This window comes from Muscardinus avellanarius, assembly GCF_963383645.1.
Source record: "Muscardinus avellanarius genome assembly, chromosome: 7".
NCBI lineage: Eukaryota > Metazoa > Chordata > Mammalia > Rodentia > Gliridae > Muscardinus > Muscardinus avellanarius.
This window is the reverse complement of record NC_137793.1, coordinates 4485420-4505413: the sequence shown is the minus strand read 5'-3', so window position 1 is coordinate 4505413 and position 19994 is coordinate 4485420. Positions and strand designations below refer to the sequence as shown.

At 47.5% G+C, this 19994-nt stretch overlaps 1 protein-coding gene across 1 annotated transcript; it reads left to right on the top strand.

Annotated features, from left to right (window-relative positions):
- Nucleotides 1-279: 279 nt before the first annotated feature.
- SLC36A3 (solute carrier family 36 member 3) lies at nucleotides 280-17793 on the top strand (the record flags this gene model as incomplete). Its single annotated transcript, XM_080699491.1, has 9 exons — nucleotides 280-366; nucleotides 2767-2855; nucleotides 4506-4601; nucleotides 9201-9285; nucleotides 10792-11010; nucleotides 12277-12375; nucleotides 12582-12748; nucleotides 14660-14829; nucleotides 17525-17793. 9 exons carry the CDS (start codon nucleotides 280-282, stop codon nucleotides 17791-17793), a joined length of 1281 nt encoding a protein of 426 aa, XP_080555617.1.
- Nucleotides 17794-19994: the final 2201 nt, after the last annotated feature.

The following is a 19994-nucleotide window of genomic DNA, read 5'->3' as shown; positions in this document are numbered from 1 at the left end:
TGAGAGACACGTCGCGGGTCCACAGAGTGACCCAATCGTGGGAAACGCCATTGCCTGCATGAAGGAGCCGCCCGGTACCAGGTGTCCCCGGAACGCAATTCCATCTGTTTCCCTTTAAAGCCCCGTATGTGATCACTGTGTGTTGAGCCACTGAACTAACACCAGCCCTGGCCAGCGGGACTGGGGCCACTTCCTGGTGGTCTTCCCTTCCCAGCAGGGCGGTGGGGCCGCGCTCCCCCTGACCGCCTCTTGTCCCCCTCCCTTTCCCGCCACAGGCTGATGCAAACCTTGATCCATCTGCTGAAGTGCAACGTAGGCACGGGGCTCCTGGGGCTGCCCCTGGCCATCAAGAACGCAGGCTTACTGGTAAGAGGATCGGAGGGCGCGAGCTGGGTTCATCCACCGGGGGAGGGAGTGATGGTCTGGAACTGCGTCAGCCTCCCAAATACCAGCACTATAGGCGCGTACCACCCTGCCTGGTCTGCCTATGAATATTAATACTGCCCCCACATATCTGGCCCCTCCTCTGGAATTCTTAAGGTACTTACAAAGGTGAGACACACATATATATATATATATATATATATATATATATATATATATATATATATATATTTTTTTTTATTTGTACTTGGGATTGAATTCAGGGGCATTCTACCTCTGAGAAACACCTCCTTTTTATTTATTATTTATTATTATTATTATTATTATTGTATTGGGGATGGAACCCAGGGGCATTCTACCTCCAAACTACACCTCCAGCCTTATATTTAATTCTTGATTTTGAAACAGGGTCTCACTGAGTTGCAGAGGGCCTCACTAAGTAACTGAGGCTGTCCGTGAACCGCGATCCTCCAGTCTCAGCCTCTTGAATGCTGAGATTACAAGTGTGCGCCACGACACCCAGCTCTTATTTTATCTATTTATTTTTGAAACAAGGTCTCTCTAGATTGCTGAGAGTCACACTATATTGCGGAGGCTGTCCTCAAACCTGGGACCCTCCTGTCTCCACCTCCCAAATACTGGGATTACGAGCATGCACCACCATGCCTGGCTTGATTTTTTTATTTGAAACGGGGTCTCACTAAGTTGGTGAGAGTCTTGCTAAATTGCTGAGGCTGGCTTCAATCCTGCACTCCTCCTGTCTCAGCCTCCCAAGGACCAAGATTACAAACATGCACCACCACGCCCGGCTGAAACATACCTGTTGTGTTTTTTTTAGACTCATCTCCCACACTTAAGCAAAGGCCCTGAGGGCAAGAGCTGCCTGATTTCCCTTCAAACCTTCCTAGAGGACGTGCTACAGAGACTAGCCCGCAGGGAGCCCCCACTACTGTCTCTTAAAACGATAGCTAATGCACCGTTTTCATTTAGTTGTAGTGAGAGTTTCCATCTCTCCGGGCCTGGTAAGTGGCCTCCATGTCTAAAGGAAGCCCAGCAAGACCCTTGCTCCCTCTGACAGGTCCTGCATCCACTGTAGCTCCACCCCAGAGACGGAACCCCCTGGGGTTTCGCTGGACTCCCCCTGGTCTGTAGTCACGTGACCACCCAGAGCCTGAACTGTCTTTACCAGAGTGACACAAGCTTTTTAAGATGGCTCTTTAAAACTTTAGCTCTTTGCCTACTAAGAGGAATTAAATGGTTTTCTTACCCTCTATCTCCTCCCAGAACCTGTGATCCAGTAGAGAAATATCTGCAAGCCTGTGATCCCAGTACTTGGGAAGCTGAGACAGGAGGGTCACAGGTTCGAAGCCAGCCTCCGCATCTCAGCAAAGCTCTCAGCAACCTAATGAGACCCTGTTTCCAAATAAAGTATAAAATAGGTCTGGGGGTATAGCCCAGAGGTAGAAAAGCCCCTGGGTACCACCCCCAGTACCATAAATAAATAAATAAATAAATAAGCCAGGCATGGTGGCACATGCTTGTAATCCAGTTCTTGGGAGGCTGAGATGGGAGGATCGCAAGTTTGCAGCCAGCCTCAGCTACTTAGGGAGGCTCTCTGAAATTTTAGTGAGACCCTATTTCAAAATAAGGAATAAAAAATAAGGCTGGGTCGGGTGTGATGGCACACGCTTGTAATCCCTGCGCTTGGGAGGCGGAGACAGGAGGGTCCCGCAGGTTAGAAGCCAGCCGCCCTGGCTTAAGAGACCCCGTTTCCAAATTTAAAAAATATATAAAAATAGGTCTGGGAGTGTAGCCCGGAAGTAGAAGTGTTTCCAGGAACCCCAGTACCACCAAAAAAAAAAAAAAAAAAAAAAGGCTGGGATTGTAGGGTTCGATCCTCAGTATTGCAAAAAAAAAAAAAAAAAAAAAAAAAAAAAAAAAAAAGAAATAGTCCGATGAGGTGTAGCTCTAAGGTACAACCCTGTGGGTTCAATCCCCAGCACTCCAAAAAGAAGGGAAAAGAGTAAGGACTGCAGCTCAGAGCTAGAATGCCCTGGGTTCAATCCCTAGTACCCCAAACAAACCAATATATACGTGTACACACACACACACACACACACACACACACACACACACACACACACGGACGGGGTGGGCCTGGGCTGTGCGGTGAGGTAGTGAGCGCTCTGTCCCCAAAGAATCCTAGCGGGCAGAGGCTGGACAGCCACTCCGCCGCACTGTACACGCAGACCTTCGAAGCCCAGCGTCTACAGGGCATCCGGGCAGGCGCGCTCTCCCAGCCACAGCACTGCTGTGCAGGGAGCCCGAGCACCGACCCCAGCAGCCGGCCAGGCCCGGCGCTCAGCCTCTGTTCCTCCCCAGGTCGGGCCCGTCAGCCTGCTGGCCATCGGGATCCTCACGGTGCACTGCATGGCCATCCTGCTCAACTGCGCCCAGCGGCTCACGCAGAGGTGACGCCTGCGCCTCCGCCCGCACGGCCCGCACAAGGACCGTGGAGTGTCCTTGGGCCACTGACACAGGCCACTTCTCCAGGTCACCGCCCCTGGGGTGGCAGAGGAGGTGGGAAGGAATCCCGAGCAGAGACCATGGGCGCAGGCGGCCGGGAGCACTCGGCAGGTCCTGCACCTTCTAACCCGTGCAACCCAAGCCGAAAAAGCGTGAATGTGCTCTAAGAGCGAGTGCCAGATGTGTGGGCAGCCTGCTTTGCGGTTTAGGCCCCCACCCCCAGCCTCTCCTCACCCCGGTACGAACACATCGTCCGGGTAATTTGTTCCAGGCCAACCCCTGTCAGGACGAGTCAGTAAATGTGAAAATGGGGCTAGCCGGGAGATAAGTAGTTCACAAGGACCCCGGTCATTAAAAACATACACATAGCCGGGCATGGTGGCGAACGCCTGTAGTTCCAGTACTTGGGAGGCTGAGACAGGAGGATCCTAAATTCGAGGCCAGCCTCAGCAACCTAGTGAGTTCCTCAGCAACCCAGTGAGGCCCTGTCTCAAAATAAAAACTAAACTAGAGCCAGGAATGTAGCTTGGATGTAGCTTGGATTCAATACCCAGTGCCAAAAACCAAACAAACAAAAAACCCTTATATACACTGCTGAAGGTTTATAGCTTTGAAAATAATGCAAAACAGCCTCCAGAAGAAAAGATAAATAAAATGAAATCAGATAATGCTGCCCTCATGCCAGGTGTGGGGGCGCACGCTTGTAATCCTAGTACTTGGGAGGCTGAGACCCAGACATCTAAACAGACTTGCCCAGGGTCTCCAGCTGTCTGAGCAGATGTTGGGATTTTGTTTCTGGTTTCTTATCAAGTCTGGGGTTTTGTCTCTGGCCTAGCAGTCTTGAAATTAACACTGAGTATCCAGGATCTCAGCTGCTCCCACCCGCTTCTGCCCAGGACCGCCCCTCCTTGGGGAGAGAGAAGAGAGACGGGCGGGACGCTTACGTGTGCTGGGCGGGGCCTGGAAAGCACCACGGAAGGGGATCTGGCCCTTTGAGTTCTGACACCCTGGGCTGTGGGAAGGGCCAGGGAAAGCCAGAAAAGACAGTCCCTGACTGACCACGCCCACGGTGGCTGGCCACGCCCATGGCTGGCCACGCCCACCACTGCTGGCCACCCCCATGGCAGCTGGCCACATCCACTCCTCCACCTCCTGCTCTCCTGGAACATAACCCCTCTTTTGCTTTTTCAGGATTTTTCCTGTAGTCCTTGGGTTTGAACCCCGGAGCACTCTGCCTCGGAACTATGCTCCAGCCCATTTTATTTAGAAACAGGGTCTAAGTTGTAAATTACTGACGCTGGCTATGAACCTGGGACCCTCCTGCCTGCAATTCTAAGTGTGGACCACCATGCCTGGCTACCATAACCCCTCTTTCCTGCTTAGCTGATCTAAATCAATACACAGCTGTTTATGTTAAAAAAAAAAAAAAAAAAAAAAAAAAAACATGAGACCCACTTACATAGCTGGACTTAAAAAAATAAGGAACAAATTCCCAACAGTTGTAAAAAGTACACTATTCCTAAAAAATGAGCAGACGCTCCATGCTAACACGGGAAGGCAGAACTGTTCAAGAGACACTGTTTGTCCTCCCCTAGGCTGCAAAAGACGTTCCTGAACTACGAGGAGGCCACGATGTACAGCCTGGAGACCTGCGCCAGCCCCTGGCTGCGGACCCATTCCTTGTGGGGAAGGTAGAGGTCCCAGATGCAGAGTAACCATGGCAGCAGCACACTGGTCCTCGCCCGTCTCTTCCCAATTCCTCCTTACACACGTCTTTTTAAGATCCTTTGGTGCACTGTCGTCTCCCATCATAAAGCAGTTCTGAGTGATGGGGACATACGTGCACACGGCACGTGGTGAGGCTCCCCCACGCCAGCTCCATCCCACCCCCTCCTCTTCCCCAGACTGATGCGGAGACTGGCATTGCTGTTCTCACTTACATAATATCGGTGGAAGTTTTTCCTTCATTAATTGTCCCTCCCGCTTGCAAGAAACTCACCTTACAGTCAAAGATATTCATAGACTAAAAGTGAAAGGATAGAAAAAGATATATTATGCTAATGGAGACCAAAAACAAGCAGGGGCCGCAGCACCGATATCCAATAAAATAGACATTAAGCTAAAATACATCAAAAGAGACAAAGCAGGACACTTCCTTTTATTAAAAGGAACAATTCAGCAAGAAGATATAATGATAGGAAATGTTTATGCCCCAAATATGGGTGCACCCACGTTTGTAAAACAAACCCATCAGGACATCAGATCTCAAATAGACCCAAATATAATAATATTGGAAGACTTCAACACACCACTCATGCCACTAGATCGATCTTCAAGGTAAAAGAGGAATAAAGACTCTTCAGAACTAAAGAAAACTATAAACCAAATGGACCTAATAGACATATACAGAATATTCAATCACAAACAGCAGAATACACATTCTTCTCAGCAGCCCATGGAACCTTCTCCAAAATAGAGCACATCCTTGGCCCAAAGCAAGCACCAGCAAATTCAAAAGATATAATTCCTTGCATCTTTTCAGATCACAGTGAAATGAAAGTAGAAATCAGCAACAGAAAGACCAAAAGAAACTATTTAAATGCATGGAGATTGAATGATACACTATTGAATGAGGCGTGGGTAAGATCAGAAATAAGGGGAGAAACAAAAGAAATTCCTGGAATTAAATGAAAATAGAGACACAACTTACCAAAATCTATGGGACACTTTGAAGAGAGTGTTAAGAGGAAAGTTTAATAGCATTGAGTGCCCACATAAGAAAAATAGACCCAGGCGTGGTGGCACATGCTTGCCATCCCCGTACTTGGGAAGTGGAGATAGGAGGATCACACAGGTTCGAAGCCTCACTGGCTTAAGAGACCCTGGTTCCAAGTAAAATATTAAAAAGTAGGTCTCAGAGTGTAGCCCAGAGGTAGAAGGGTTCCATCCCCAGTACCACCAAAAAAAAAAAAAAGATAAAGAGTTGTCAAGTTAGCAACTTAATGACACATCTCAAGGACCAAGGAAAACAACAACAGTCTAATCCCAAAGCCAGCAGAGGCAGGAAATAATTTAAATCAGAGCAGAAATAAATGAAGTAGAGAATAAAAAATGCAAAGGATCCACAAAAAGCTGGTTCTTTGAAAAGATTAATAAGATTGACAAGCCTCTGGCCAACCTAACCAAAAAAAGAGAGAATCAACTCAATTAAAATCAGAAATGAAAAAAAAGGAGATATCACCAGAGACAGTGGGGAAATTCAAAAGATCATCAGAAACTTTTGAAAATTTATACTCCAATAGACTGAAACATGGAAGAAATCAATAGATTTCTAAGCACATACAACCTAAATTGAACCAAGAGGACATAGCAAACCTAAACCAACCAATAGGAAGCAAAGAAATAGAAACAGCAATAAAAATTCTGCCATCAAAAAAAAAAGCCCAGGCCCATATGGGTTTCCAGCTAAATTCCACAAAACTTTCAGAGAAGAATTAATGCAAATACTTCACGACTTGCTCCAGGAAATTGAAAGAGATAGAATTCTTCCAAACTTCTTCTGTGAGTCTAGTATCTCATTATACCAAAACCAAATAAAGATGCCTCAGAAAAGAAAACTATAGACCAATATCTTTGATGAACATAGATGCAAAAATTCTAAAGAAAATACTAGCTATACACATTCAAAACCATACCAAGAGAATTATACACCACAAGCAAGTTGGTTTCACCCCTGAGAAGCAAGGCTGGTTCAACATATGAAAATCAGTACATGTTATTCACCAGATAAATACAACTGAGAACTAAAACTACATGATCCTATCAATAGATGCTGAAAAAGCATGTGACGAAATCCAACACCCATTCATGTTAGAAACACTGCAGAGAATTAGAAGGAACACATCTCAACATCATTAAGTCAATATACAATATACCCAAAGCCAACGTCATATTGAATGGGGAAAATCTGCAAGAATTACCCCCAGAATCAAGGCAAGGATGCCCACTACCACCACTCCTTTTCAATATAGTCCTCAAGACTCTTGCCACAGCAATAAGATAAGGGGATCAAAGGAATTCAAATAGGAAAAAAGGAATTAAAATTATTTTTGTTTACAGACAACATAATCCTGTATCTAGAAGACGCCAAAAATCTCATCCAAAAGACTGCTGGAGCTGATTAACCGATTCAGCAAAGTGGCGGGATACAAAATCAACCTAAAGAAACCAGTTGCTTTTCTATGTGCCAACAATGAATCCATGAAGAAAGAAAGAAAACAGTTCCATTCACAATAACCTCAAAACCAATAAAATACCTGAGAATAAACTTAACCAAAGATATAAAAGATCTCTACAATAAAAACTGTAAAACACTAAAGAAAGATATTGAAGACGACCTTGGCAGATGGAAAGATCCCCCTTGCTCATGGATAGGCAGAATAAATACCATCAAAATGGCCATTCTGCCAAAAATGATCTATAGATTCAATGCAATTCCAATCAAAATACCAACCACATCCTTCATAGACCTAGAACACTCAGTCATAAATTTTATATGGCGAAAGAAAAGAGACCCAGAATAGCCAAAACAATTCTCAGCAATAAGAACCATGCAGGAGGCATCGCAATCCCTGACTTCAAATTATACTACAGAGCAATAGTAGTTAAAATAGCCCGGTATTGGTACAATAACAGGCGCACAGACCGATGGCTCAGAATAAGAGATACAGAAACAAACCCACACACTTAGAGTCCATTTATCTTTGACAAAGGGGCCAAATTCATATGCTGGAAAAATGACAGCCTCTTCAACAAATGGTGCTGGGAGAACTGGCTATCCATTTGTAGAAAGATGGCGCTAAATCCTTACCTCTCACTGTGCACAGGAATCAACTCGAGATGGATCAAAGACTTGGAAATTAGACCAGAGACTGTGAATCTATTAGAGGAGGGCATAGGCTCAACACTCCAACATATAGGCACAGGCAGTGACTTTCTAAGCAAGACCTCCAAAGCGCAGGAAATTAAAACCAAAATTAACAAGTGGGATTGCATCAAACTAAGTTTTCTGCTCATCAAAGGAAACCTAAAGAGAAAGCCTACAGAATGAGAGATCTTTACCAGCCACCATTCTGATAGGGGGCTAATATCCAAATATACAAAGAGCTCAAAAGACTCTACACTAGCAAAACAAACAACCCAATTAAAAAATGGGCAACTGAACTGAATAGACACTTCACAAAAGAAGAGATACAAAGGGCCAATAGGTACATGAAAAGATGCTCTTCATCACTGGCCATCAGGGAGATGCAAATCAAAACTACACTGAGATTCCATCTCACCCCAGTCAGAGTGGCGAGCATAAAGAAATCAAACAGCAACAAATGCTGGCGAGGATGTGGGGAAAGAGGAACTCTTTTACACTGTTGGTGGGAGTGCAAACTAGTTCAGCCACTGTGGAGATTTCCTTAGAAAACTGAGAATGGATCCACCATATGATCCAGCTCTACCACTCCTGGGTATCTTTCCAAATGGGGTGAAATCAGAGAACTACAGTAACATATGCATACCCATGTTCAGAGCAGCACAATTCCCAATAGCCAAAATATGGAACCAACCTAGGTCTCCATCAACAGATGAATGGAGGGCAAAATTAGGGAAATACACACAATGGAATTCTACTCATCAATAAAGAACAAAATCATGCCATTCGCAAGATGGAAAGACCTGGAGAACATTATGTTAAGTGAGATCAGCCAAGCACAGAAAGAGAAGGGACGTACGATTCTCTAACATGCCCAAACTAGGGATCATTGGGGATACCAGAAGGACTCCAGATAATGGAGGGGAACCCTCAGTGAAGCCAGAAAGGAGGGGAGGGGAGGAAGAGGACTGAGGTTAATTAATGGAAAAGCTACATTCGAATATGTGTATACACGTGAATATAACATGGTTAACTTAGACACTCAGTATTGAGAGGGAGAGGAAAAGGGTTGCAGGAGGCTGGGGGAGGGCACCAAGTATTGTGTGAATATATGCTGTTGTCAAATCGGCCCACATCATGATGTGAGACTAGAGTGCACCAATAAAATAAAAAATAAAATAAATAAAGATAAGGCTGCTGTGTAGCTCAGAGGTAAAAATGTCCCTGGGTTTAATCCACAATACCACCAAAATAATAATAATAATAATAATAATAATAATAATAATAATGTAATAATAATAATTGCTTTTATAAAACACATTCTAAAAAATCACCTACATGTTTGTGCTGTCTCTTTCTTTCCCAGGTACACCGTCAGCTTCTTACTAATCATCACCCAGCTGGGTTTCTGCAGTGTTTATTTTATGTTTATGGCAGACAACTTACAACAGGTGAAGAGGCCTCTTCCGTGCAGGCAGTATGGGAGGAAGCATCTCATTTGAGGCCTGGGAGAGACAGCGACATTTCTACCCCCAAATTAGATCTTGGTCAGGAGGGCGCTCTTTCCTGGGAATCATAACCTAAAAGGATAACAGAGAAACCAAAGCCTCTTAATTTTTTAAGTTGATAAACTTGGAAAGCACTGGTGGGATTGACGTTAGGTTCCCTGGTTGTCATGTAGAAGATGTTAACTGAATGGATCTTTTCCTCACTGCGCTCCTAGGCACAGTACAAACCACCCTGAGCCTTTTGTGGAATAGAAGGGCATGCTTGTGCCGAGCGCGGTGGGCACGCTTGTCATCCCCGCGCTTGGGAGGCTGAGACAGGGGGATCGCGCTGGCTTAAGAGACCCTGTTTCCAAATAAAAAAATATATAAAATAGGTCTGGGAGTGTAGCCCGGAGGTAGAAGGGCTTCCAGGAACCCCAGTACCACCAAAAAAAAACACAAAAAACTACCCAGTAGCCAGGCACGGTGGCGCACGCTTGTAATCCCAGTACTTGGGAGGCTGAGACAGGAGGACCACAGGTTCACAGGCAGCCTCAGAAACTTAGGTCTTCCCCAATTTAGCAAGATCCTGTTTCAAAATAAAAAATGAAAATAAAATAGGGCTGGGAGTGTAGCTCAGAGGTAGAACATCCATCCCTGGATTCAATCCCCAGCACCACAAAAATAAATAAATAAATAAATACATGGCATGTGGTTAAGTTGGATTTTTTGTGGGGGGGGCGGGTCTGGGGATGGAACCCAGGGGCATTTGACCTCTGAGCTACACCCCTTGCCCTATTTTTTATTCTTTATTTTGAAACCAGGTCTCACTGAGTTGTGGGGGGCCTCACTAAGTAGCTGAGGCTGGCCGCGAACCGCGATTCTCTGGTCTCAGCCTCCCAAATGCTGGGATGACAAGCGTGCGCCACCACGTCCGGCTTTTAAGTTGGAACTTCAAATAAGTAGAGGACAGAATTTGGGAGGCTGAGACCGGAGGATCGCAGTTCACGATCAACCTCAGCTACTCGGTGAAGCCCTTTGCAACTCAGTGAGACCCCATTACAAAATAAAGGAAAAAAATAGGGCCGGGGGTATAGCTTGAAGGTAGAATACCCCTGGGTTCCACCCCAAGTACTGCAGAAAGAAAGAAAGAAAGAAATAAAGAAAGAAAGAAAGAAAGAAAGAAAGAAAGAAAGAAAGAAGAAAGAAAGAAAGAAAGAAAGAAAGAAAGAAAGAAAGAAAGAAATTTAAAAAACAGGGCTGGGGGTGTAGCTCAGAAGTAGCAAGCCCTACTTTCCACCCCCAGTATGGGAAAAATAAATAAGTAGAGGATGATTATTTTACTATTTATATGTCCTATGAAATATTTGGGATATATTTGTACTAGAAAGTTATCTGAGATTCGAATTGGGCTTATGACAAGCACCCGTGTGTATCTGTAACCCGTGCCTGTCGCCACGCCCCCAGCAGATCGTGGAGGAAGTCCACATCACCTCCAACACCTGCCGTCCCAGGAAGATGCTGGCGCCGGCGCCCATCCTGGACATCCGCTTCTACATGCTGACCATCCTGCCCTTCCTGGTCCTGCTGGTCTTCATCCAGAACCTCAAGGTGCTGGCAGTCTTCTCCACGCTGGCCAACATCACCGCCGTGGGGAGCACCGCCCTGATCTTTGAGTACATTGTCCAGGTTGGTGCCTGAAACCACGGATGAAGGGGGCGAAGGCCCAGGGCCTCCGAGACACTCGGGTTAGTGTCAAGATGGGCAGGCGAAGTTGAGGAAAGTGGTCCCACCGGGGGGATACCTAGGAACGCTTCTACCCCACACGCTATAAAAGCTAATCATCAGCCGGGCGGGGTGGCACGGGCCTGTAATCCCAGAAATTGGGAGGCTGGGACAGGAGGATCACAGGTTCGAGGACGGCCTCAGCAACGGAGTGAGACTTGAGCGACCTAGCAAGACCTTATTTCAAAATAAAAACTAAAATGGAGCTAAGGGTGCGGTTCAGAGATAGAGGACCTCTGACTTCAATCCTTGGTACAAAAAAAGGAAAAAGAAAAAAAAGAAAAAGAAAGGGACGAGACTTTGAAAGGTGCTACGACGTGGTTAAACTTCAAAGACATTAAGAAATGAAAAAAGAAAGACAGAGGGTCTGGGACTCAGTCACCAAGCACCCAGAAGAGTCCCATCGCTGAGCGAGCGGGTGCGGGTCACCAGGAGGCGGGCCATGGGAATTAGTGTTGAGTAGATTCAGGGTTTCAGGTGGGTTAATGAAAAAGTCCTGGTGCTGGAAGTAGCAATAGGTACCCGAAGCACACCTGTGCCACTGTGTTGTACGCTTAGAGTGATTAGCATGGCAAATTTTCTATTTTTATATGAATTAGCCATAAAAATATCAACAAACAACTCTGTGTGTGTGTGTGTCTGGGAATTGAACCTCTGAACCATACCTCAAGCCTTAATTTTATGTTGTGAGCAGGGTCTTGCTAAGTGGCTGAGGCTAGCTTCCAAACTGCCATCCTCCTGTCTCAGCCTCCAAAGTACTGGAATGACAGGTGTGCGCCACCTCACCCAGCAATAAATAACTTTTTTTAAGAGATAAGAAGGCTGACTAGCCAGGCGTGGTGGCACAGGCTTGTCATCCCCGCGCTTGGGAGGCAGAGACAGGAGGATCGTGCAGGTTCGAAGTCAGTCGCGCACGCTGGCTTAGGAGACCCTGTTTCCAAATAAAAACGTAAAAATAGGTCTGGGAGTGTAGCCCGGAGGTAGAAGGGCTTCCAGGAACCCCAGTACCACAAAAAAAAAAAAAAAAAGAAGGCTGACTAGGCTCTCGGTGTCTTCTGAGGGATCCTGACTGATTGTTGAGGCCTGGCAGAACCCAGCTTCTATGAGGGGACAGTTTCGGGGGGACTTCTATGCCCACCATAGCAAAGCCAATGCCCTTCTCTCTTTCAGGGGATCCCGTACCCCGGCAACCTGCCTCTCGTGGCAAATTGGAAGACCTTCCTGCTGTTCTTCGGGACGGCCGTCTTCACATTTGAAGGGATCAGTATGGTAAGACGACGGGCTTGAGTGGCGCTACGTCCTGGAGGGTGGTGGGTGGCAATCCCACATGTCTAAACTAATAGTGTCTACGCCTTGAAGTGTAGCCACGTGGAGAGGCTCCTTCCTGACCCTGGGGCCCCCGAGGCGGACATCTGTGCTTGTGGGGGACCTGCCCCTTCTCAGTAGACCGCGTCTGTTTCTTTCCCACTCTCCAGGTTCTGCCTCTTAAAAACCAGATGAAGAACCCACAGAAGTTTTCCCTCGTTCTCTACCTGGGGATGTCGGTGGTCATCTGTCTCTATATCTGTCTGGGGATCCTGGGCTACATGAAGTTTGGGTCAGACACCCAACCGAGCATCACCCTCAACTTGCCCAACTGCTGGTACGTCCGCACGGCCCGCCCGGGTTCCGAGCCCTAGCAACAGTGGGCGTTCCCTTGGCTTAGCGTTAGCAACGGACACTGTCAGTCAAATAGGTAGGTTGCTCCTCCGGGCACTGGGCACCGGCTCACTGTCTTACAGCACCCCAATGTGTTAGCATTACTACTGTCCACTCCAGTTAATAGACGAGGCTGTAAGTGACTTTCCCAGCTCACCATGTGAACCCCATCTATCTAACTCTAGAGTACAGGGCCCCTAAAACAGAAATGGTCTGGGGATATTGAGAACACAGAAGCTGGACCGCAAAAAGGATGGGTCAAGGTGGCCATTAGAGTCCCACAGATGGGCGGCCGCCCGGGCCCCTCATCCAGAAATGGGCCTGCTGTCACTGCCCTGCTCCAGTTGGACTCAGCCTCCCCTTCGTGGCCTCAGCCATCCAGCCCGCCCCGCAGGGAGCGCTGGGGCTGCGCCGGCTGCGAGCCTCAGGTGTTGCGAAGGCAGCGTTGGGGATGCCGTGAGTCAGCCGGCAGTGGAGCCCAGTGGTCAGAGCGCACATTCTAAAGCTAATAGGCTTCGCATCCTGGGTCTTAGCTGACCTTGGGCAAGCTGGCCAGCTCGTGGGCCTGCCTCATTTCCATCCTCTGTGAGATGGGAGTGATGCAGCCGGGCGTGGTGGCGCCCGCCTGTAATACCAGCCACGTGGGAGGCTGAGACAGGAGGATCGCAGATTCACAGCCAGCCTCAGCAATTTAGTGAGCCCCTCAGCCACTTAGCGAGACCCTGTTTCAAAGCAAAAATTAAATATAATTATATATAATTATGTGTAATTATATATAATTATTTACATAATATATAAAGTAATATAATATATAAAATACATAAAATTATATTTATATATTTATATAATATAGTATATAAATAATTCTTAAATATATTAATTATATATAATTTTATTATATATATAATCATATGTAATCTCCTGGTAGCTACCTGCGGAGGAGCCTTCCTTCATGGGACCCCAGCTAAACAAGGGCTTCGAGTTCAACTAGGACTTTGGACCTGCTAGTGTAGACCAAAGGGCATTTACTTCTCCAGTGAGCCTTAAGCAGATATCCCTTGCCAAGAAGAGAAAGACCCTTGCCGGGCGTGGTGGTGCACGCTTGTAATCCCCGCGCTTGGGAGGCAGAGACAGGAGGATCGCGCAGGTTCGAAGCCAGCCGCGTGCGCTGGCTTAGGAGACCCTGTTTCCAAATTAAAAAAATGTAAAAAATAGGTCTGGGAGTGTAGCCCGGAGGTAGAAGGGCTTCCAGGAACCTCAGTACCACCAAAAAATAAAAAATAAAATAAACAAAAAGAGAAAGACCCTCAACTCAAGATAAAATGGGCAAAGGGTCTGAGCAAAACAGTTCGAAGTCAACTAAAAAATGACTCCTATATTTGAAAGAATTCTGGAAAAATATAACAGAAATACCAGTTTATTACAAAAACAATAACGAGGCCTGGTGTGGTGGCACATGCTTGTAATTCCAGTACTTTGGGAGGCTGAGACAGGAGGATCGGCAGGTTCAAGGACAGCCTCAGCAAATAGTGAGGCTCTCAACCCAATGAGACCCGGTTTCAAAATTAGAATATAATAGGGCTGGGAGTATAGCTCAGAGCAAGAATGCCCCTAAGTTCAACTCCATTGCGTAAAATAAATAAACAAGCAAACAAACAAATAAACAAGGGGGAGGGAAGCCTAGATTCCCGAGCCACAGGCCTGCGGTCTCTGTCTTCAGGGACCAGCACTCTTACTGAGCTTGCCAAAAGGCGTGATCACCTGTGTGGCTCGAGCCAATGGCCGTGCGCCAATCAGCGAGCCGGGAGCAGCCGGGCCCGGCCCCGCTCCTTTATGCCCATGCCTCCGCCCGCAGGTTGTACCAGTCCGTCAAGCTGCTGTACTCCATCGGCATCTTCTTCACCTATGCCCTCCAGTTCCACGTCCCGGCTGAGATCATCGTCCCGTTCGCCATCTCCCAGGTGTCAGCGAGCTGGGCGCTGTTTGTAGACCTGTCTGTCCGCACAGCCTTGGTCTGTCTGACCTGTGAGTAGGATCAAAGGTGCTCTTTGCCCAGAGCCCTGGCAAGGACCCACACTGGTACCTGCCTTGCCTTCTTTGAGACCTAAGGCAAGATATTTCAGTCCCCATCTTTCCATCGGAAGATGGGCTTAAAAGAACTGTCCCAGGGTCCATGTGTCCACAGTCGCCACTGGCGACACGTAGAAAGTGCTTTCTGATTGGCTTAAGGGAGAGGGACGCGTCGCTCATCCCTCTGGGCGCTGTGCTAACGTTACCCAGCACTCAAGCCAGCCTAGAGGTGGAACCGACTGAGGGAACCAGGCCCAGAGTAACTGAGTGACCCACCCAGGCCTCACAGCGCCAGAGCTGGGGTTGGCTCAGAGATAGCGCAGACTCAACAGAGGAGCCAGACAGGGAGGAGAGGGTTGTGCAAAGCCCAGGGAGCCCCAGACCCCGGGCCCTGTGGAGAGCTAAAGGCAGCAGAAGTAACGAGCAGGGAGGTCGGAGCATAGGGAGGGCCCATCCGAGCTCCCTGGTGGGCGCTGAGGCATCAGGGGGCCACGGGAGGGCTGTGAGCAGCGGCTGGCCTGACCCGAGCTTCTCCGAGCTCTCCTCCCAGCCACCCTGTGGCGCAGCTTGCTGGGAAGGATCTGTCCCTTCAGAGTGAGCTCTCCCAAGGACAGATGCCATGTTTTCTCTGACTCCTTGGTAAGAAGCTTATACATCAAGGATGAAGGGAAGCTACAGACAGGGACATCTATCAGAGGAGCGTTGCTCTCCCAACTAGAGACCCTGGGAGTCTCTCTCAGGCTGTTGGAGCAATTTCACTAAGAGGTGATGTTTCCTTAAAGACCCAGCAAGCTGGGGCTGCTGAGTATAGCTCAGTGGTAGAGAGCTTGCTTGGCGCACTTGAGGTTCCATCCCCAGCACACACGCATGCATGTGTACACAAACACACACACACACACACACACACACACACACACACACACACACACACTCCAGCAAAGCTGGGCATGGTGGAAGATGCTGCCCATGACCCAGGAATTAGGAGGCTAAGACATGAAAATCACAGTTTAGAGGCCAGGCTCAGCAACTTCATGAGACTCTCGGCAACTTAGTGAACCCGATTTCAAAACCAAAAGTAAAGCCAGGCGTTCTGGCACACACTTGTAATCCCAGTTCTTGGGAGGCTGAGACAGGAGGATCGCAGGCTCTTGGCCAGCCTCAGATACTTAGTGAGGCCCTCCACAACTTAGTGAGAGACCTTGTTTTAAAATAAAGAATAAAAACTAGGGCTGGGGGTGTAGCTCAAAGGTAGAATACCCCTGGGTTCAATCCAGCAAAACACACACACACACACACACACACACACACACACACACACGGCATAGCTCAGCTCAGAGATAGAATGTCCCTGAGTTCAATCTCCAGTATCAACAATATATATATGCATATGGATATGTATATTCAACAAGCTTTATGAATATTTCCAAAACAAATTTTCTTGAATTTGTTCATGGAAAAAGTTGTGTTTTATGAAAATAAATCCTATGGGTTGTGCTTATACTCATTCAGTCATTATAGAAATTGGACCTCCTTGGTAAACCCCTGATATATGTTCATTGTGTATATCAGAGGAGGTTCAAGCGTGTTTAAAGAAGAGCCGGGCGTGGTGGCGCACGCTTGTAATCCCAGTGCTTGAGAGATTGAGACAGGAGGATCACAGGTTCGCGGCCAGCCTCAGCTACTTAGTGAAGCCCTCTGCAAATCAGTGAGGCCCTGTTTCAAAATAAAAAATAAAAAATAGGACTGGAGGTGTAGCTCGGAGGTAGAATGTCTCTGGGTTCCATCCCCTGTACTGGAAAAAAAAAAGTGTTTAAAGAAGAAAAGGAATGGAGAATGGGCAGCTAGTGCTGTCTTCAAGACTTAGGTCCTGCTTCATTGCCAGAAAATAAGTAGTTGAGATTTGGGCAGCAACAGAAACATCTTTCTTTTTAACCCATCCTTGCTTCTAGACAGAAATTGGCTTGTGTAGATGGTGCCGAGTTCTGTTCAGTGTCTGGGTAAGAGTTGAGTGTTTAATGGCACCCACTGGACGCCAGGTTCTTTCACATACATGAGAAGCAGCGGAGTCGAGAAAGGACTCTAGATGTGGCTGGCGGCCCTTGGACCCTCATCTGAGCACCCTGTGTCCCTGGGCAAGTCCTGTGTCCCCTGGAACTCTAGATGTCCCCGTCTCTACAATGCAGAGGTCAAGTAGACAATGGTAAAGGAGACGGTCCATGTGTGAAATCCCAGTAGATCAAATACAAAAGGAAAACATGGGCATTGGCCATTGAAACAGAGGTGGGTGCTGGGCGTGGTGTCACACACCTGTAATCCCAGTACTTGGGAGGCCGAGACAGGAGGATCTCGGGTTTGAGGATAAGCCTCAGCTTATGTAGCGAGACTCTCGGCAACCTAGTGAGACCAGGGGTTAGGGTATAACTCGAAGGTAGAATGTCCCTGGCTTCAATCCCAGTACCAAAACTTTTTAAAACGGTGGAAGTCCAGAGCCAGAGGACCTGACCCACCTCGCCGGCCCCCAGCAGGTCCCTCCTACTCACATCTCCAAACAACTGCACCCGTGAAACCCTGGGGTTCCCAAGCCGCGGTCTGTTTCTGGGTTCCCTCTTGCAGGACGCTCAGTGACTCTACATCTCCCCTGTCGCCTCAGGCGTCTCGGCCATCCTCATCCCCCGCCTGGACCTGGTCATCTCGCTGGTGGGCTCGGTGTGCGGCAGTGCGCTGGCCCTCATCATCCCTCCCCTGCTGGAGATCAGCACCTTCTACTCCGAGGACATGAGCTGGGCCACTGTCGCCAAGGACATCATGATCAGCGTCCTGGGCTTCCTCGGCTGCATATTTGGGACCTATCAGGCCCTCTATGAGTTGACCCAACCCGCCAACTCTTCTGTGGCCAACTCTACAGGTGTCTACGCATAAGTATCTTTATTCTAGTAGCTCTCCTTCCCCCTTCCCCCATTTGATTTCCACGTGATTTTTATATAGTCTTCAACCCCCAATATCTACATTCATTAGTGGCAATGAAGCAGAGTACTAACTCGTGCCATCTGTTTCTCTTGGAACAACTCTCGGGGAGGCCTTTTTTGCTTTTAGATTTCTTTGGTGGTCTTTTGTGTCTTTTAACCAAAAATCACGTCAATTCATTCATATTATCGCCTCATTTGATGGAAAAAGACATGCCGTTCCCCCCGATAGCCCTGGAAACAGACACCAAGCTTGCAGTACTGGGGATGGAACCCACGGGCATTCTACCTCTGAACCGCACCCCCAGCCCTAGTTTTTATTTTCTATTTGGAAACAGGGTCTCACTGAGTCGCAGAGGGTCTCACTAAGTGGCTGAGGCTGCCCGCGAACCGTGATCCTCCTGTCTCAAGCCTCCCGAATGCTGGGATCGCAAGCGTGCGCCACCACGCCCGGCAAATTGTTTTCTTTGTAGTATGGAAGCTGCGGTGGCGGCCTTCAGATGAGAAACTAATATACTGGGGGGAAAGTGCTTTCTATTTAGATAATCTAGGCGCAGGAGTCCCAGGCAAGATAATGACATAACTGAGCGGTCATTTTGTCCAGCCAGTGGCTCAGCAACTGATGTCCTATGGGGCCTTGGGCAAGTTCCTTCCTCCACTTTCCATATGAAAAGAAGGGTTCCATAGGTCTCCAAACTCACACGTGAATAAGCAAAGATGCGGCGGCAGATTTGCCTTCCTTTGTATCTGGTTTTGTGCAGCACCCCTGACCCTCTGTCACCCACTTCAGGAACCTATGCTCAGAGTAACTGACTATTAAGGGTCCTTTAGACGCCTGACATTCTAAAACTGGAAAGGAAGGAAGGAAGGAGGAAAGAAGTGAAAGAAAAAGAAAGAAAGAAAGAAAGAAAGAAAGAAAGAAAGAAAGAAAGAAAGAAAGAGGAAGAGAGGAAGGAAGGGAGGGAGGGAGGGAGGGGAAAAAGAAAAGAAAAGGTTTGGAGCCAGGCATGGTGGTGCACACCTGTAATCCCAATACTTAGGAGGCTGAGACAGGAGGATGGTAGGTTCGAGGACGGCCTCAGCAACTTTGTGAGGCTCTCATCAACCTAGAAAGACCCTGTTTCAAGCTAAAAATAAAAGAGGCCCGGGGGTGGAGCTCAAAGGTAGACTATCCCTGGGTTTAATCCCCAGCACCACACAGAAAAATTGTAGTTTATCCCTCAAAAACATGTGAGACAATTATTTTTCATCCACTAATTTCCCTGTTGCCGGAGCCAGGCAGCAAAAGTACAGGTTCCGAAGAGAGGCGTGAGGATGAAGAATTCAACTCTTAAGAATTTGATTCCAAGAATTTTTTAAATTCTAACATGGGGGGACCGCCAGCCTACTATCTCTACTGGCCGACCCCTGCTCCTGGTCAATATCTGTACTGGCCGACGACTGCTCCTGGGTCAGTATTCTCTACTGGGCTGACTACAGGTCCATTTCTCTGGAGGTATTATACAGTTATAGGTCAATCAATATTCTCGTGCTGTCACCACCGGAATACAATGGAGACCCATCCAAAGCACATGCATTACAGGTAGGTTAATCAGCACCCTCGCGCCATCACCACCTGATCTTCTCCCAGACCTTTTACTTTGAACTTTCCATGACTCCGAACCTTGTTGACTCTGGGCGAAGGACAGTCAGCTGAGTCAGAAATACTTTTAGGGGCAAACCTTAATGGCTTCCCACACCCTATGACCCTGGAGAGACTAGTAGTTATGGATAAAAACATTTCCTAGCAATCTTTCATCAGACATCTGTCTTTCAGTAAAACGTACATTCCTTTCCTGTTATTTCCTCAAAGGTGTGATTCTCTTCCTAAAAAGAAATCTCCTTCTTTTCCTCTTTCTCTCCTTTTTTATCCCCTCCCCCTTTCTGGCATCTTAAAATCTTGGAGCTAATTTAGACTGAAGGAATGATCACTTTCCTTGGAGAAAGGATTTTATCATCTGCAAGGACTACTGATCTACTTTTAAAATAATATTTAGCCCTCTCCCTTCTTGGCCCCTAGCCTTTCTCTCCTCCCTCCCTCCCTCCCTGCCGCAGCTACCCCGGGGTCTCGGGCCTCTGTGTTACTGCCTCCGTGTTACTGCGGGAGGAAGAGCTCTA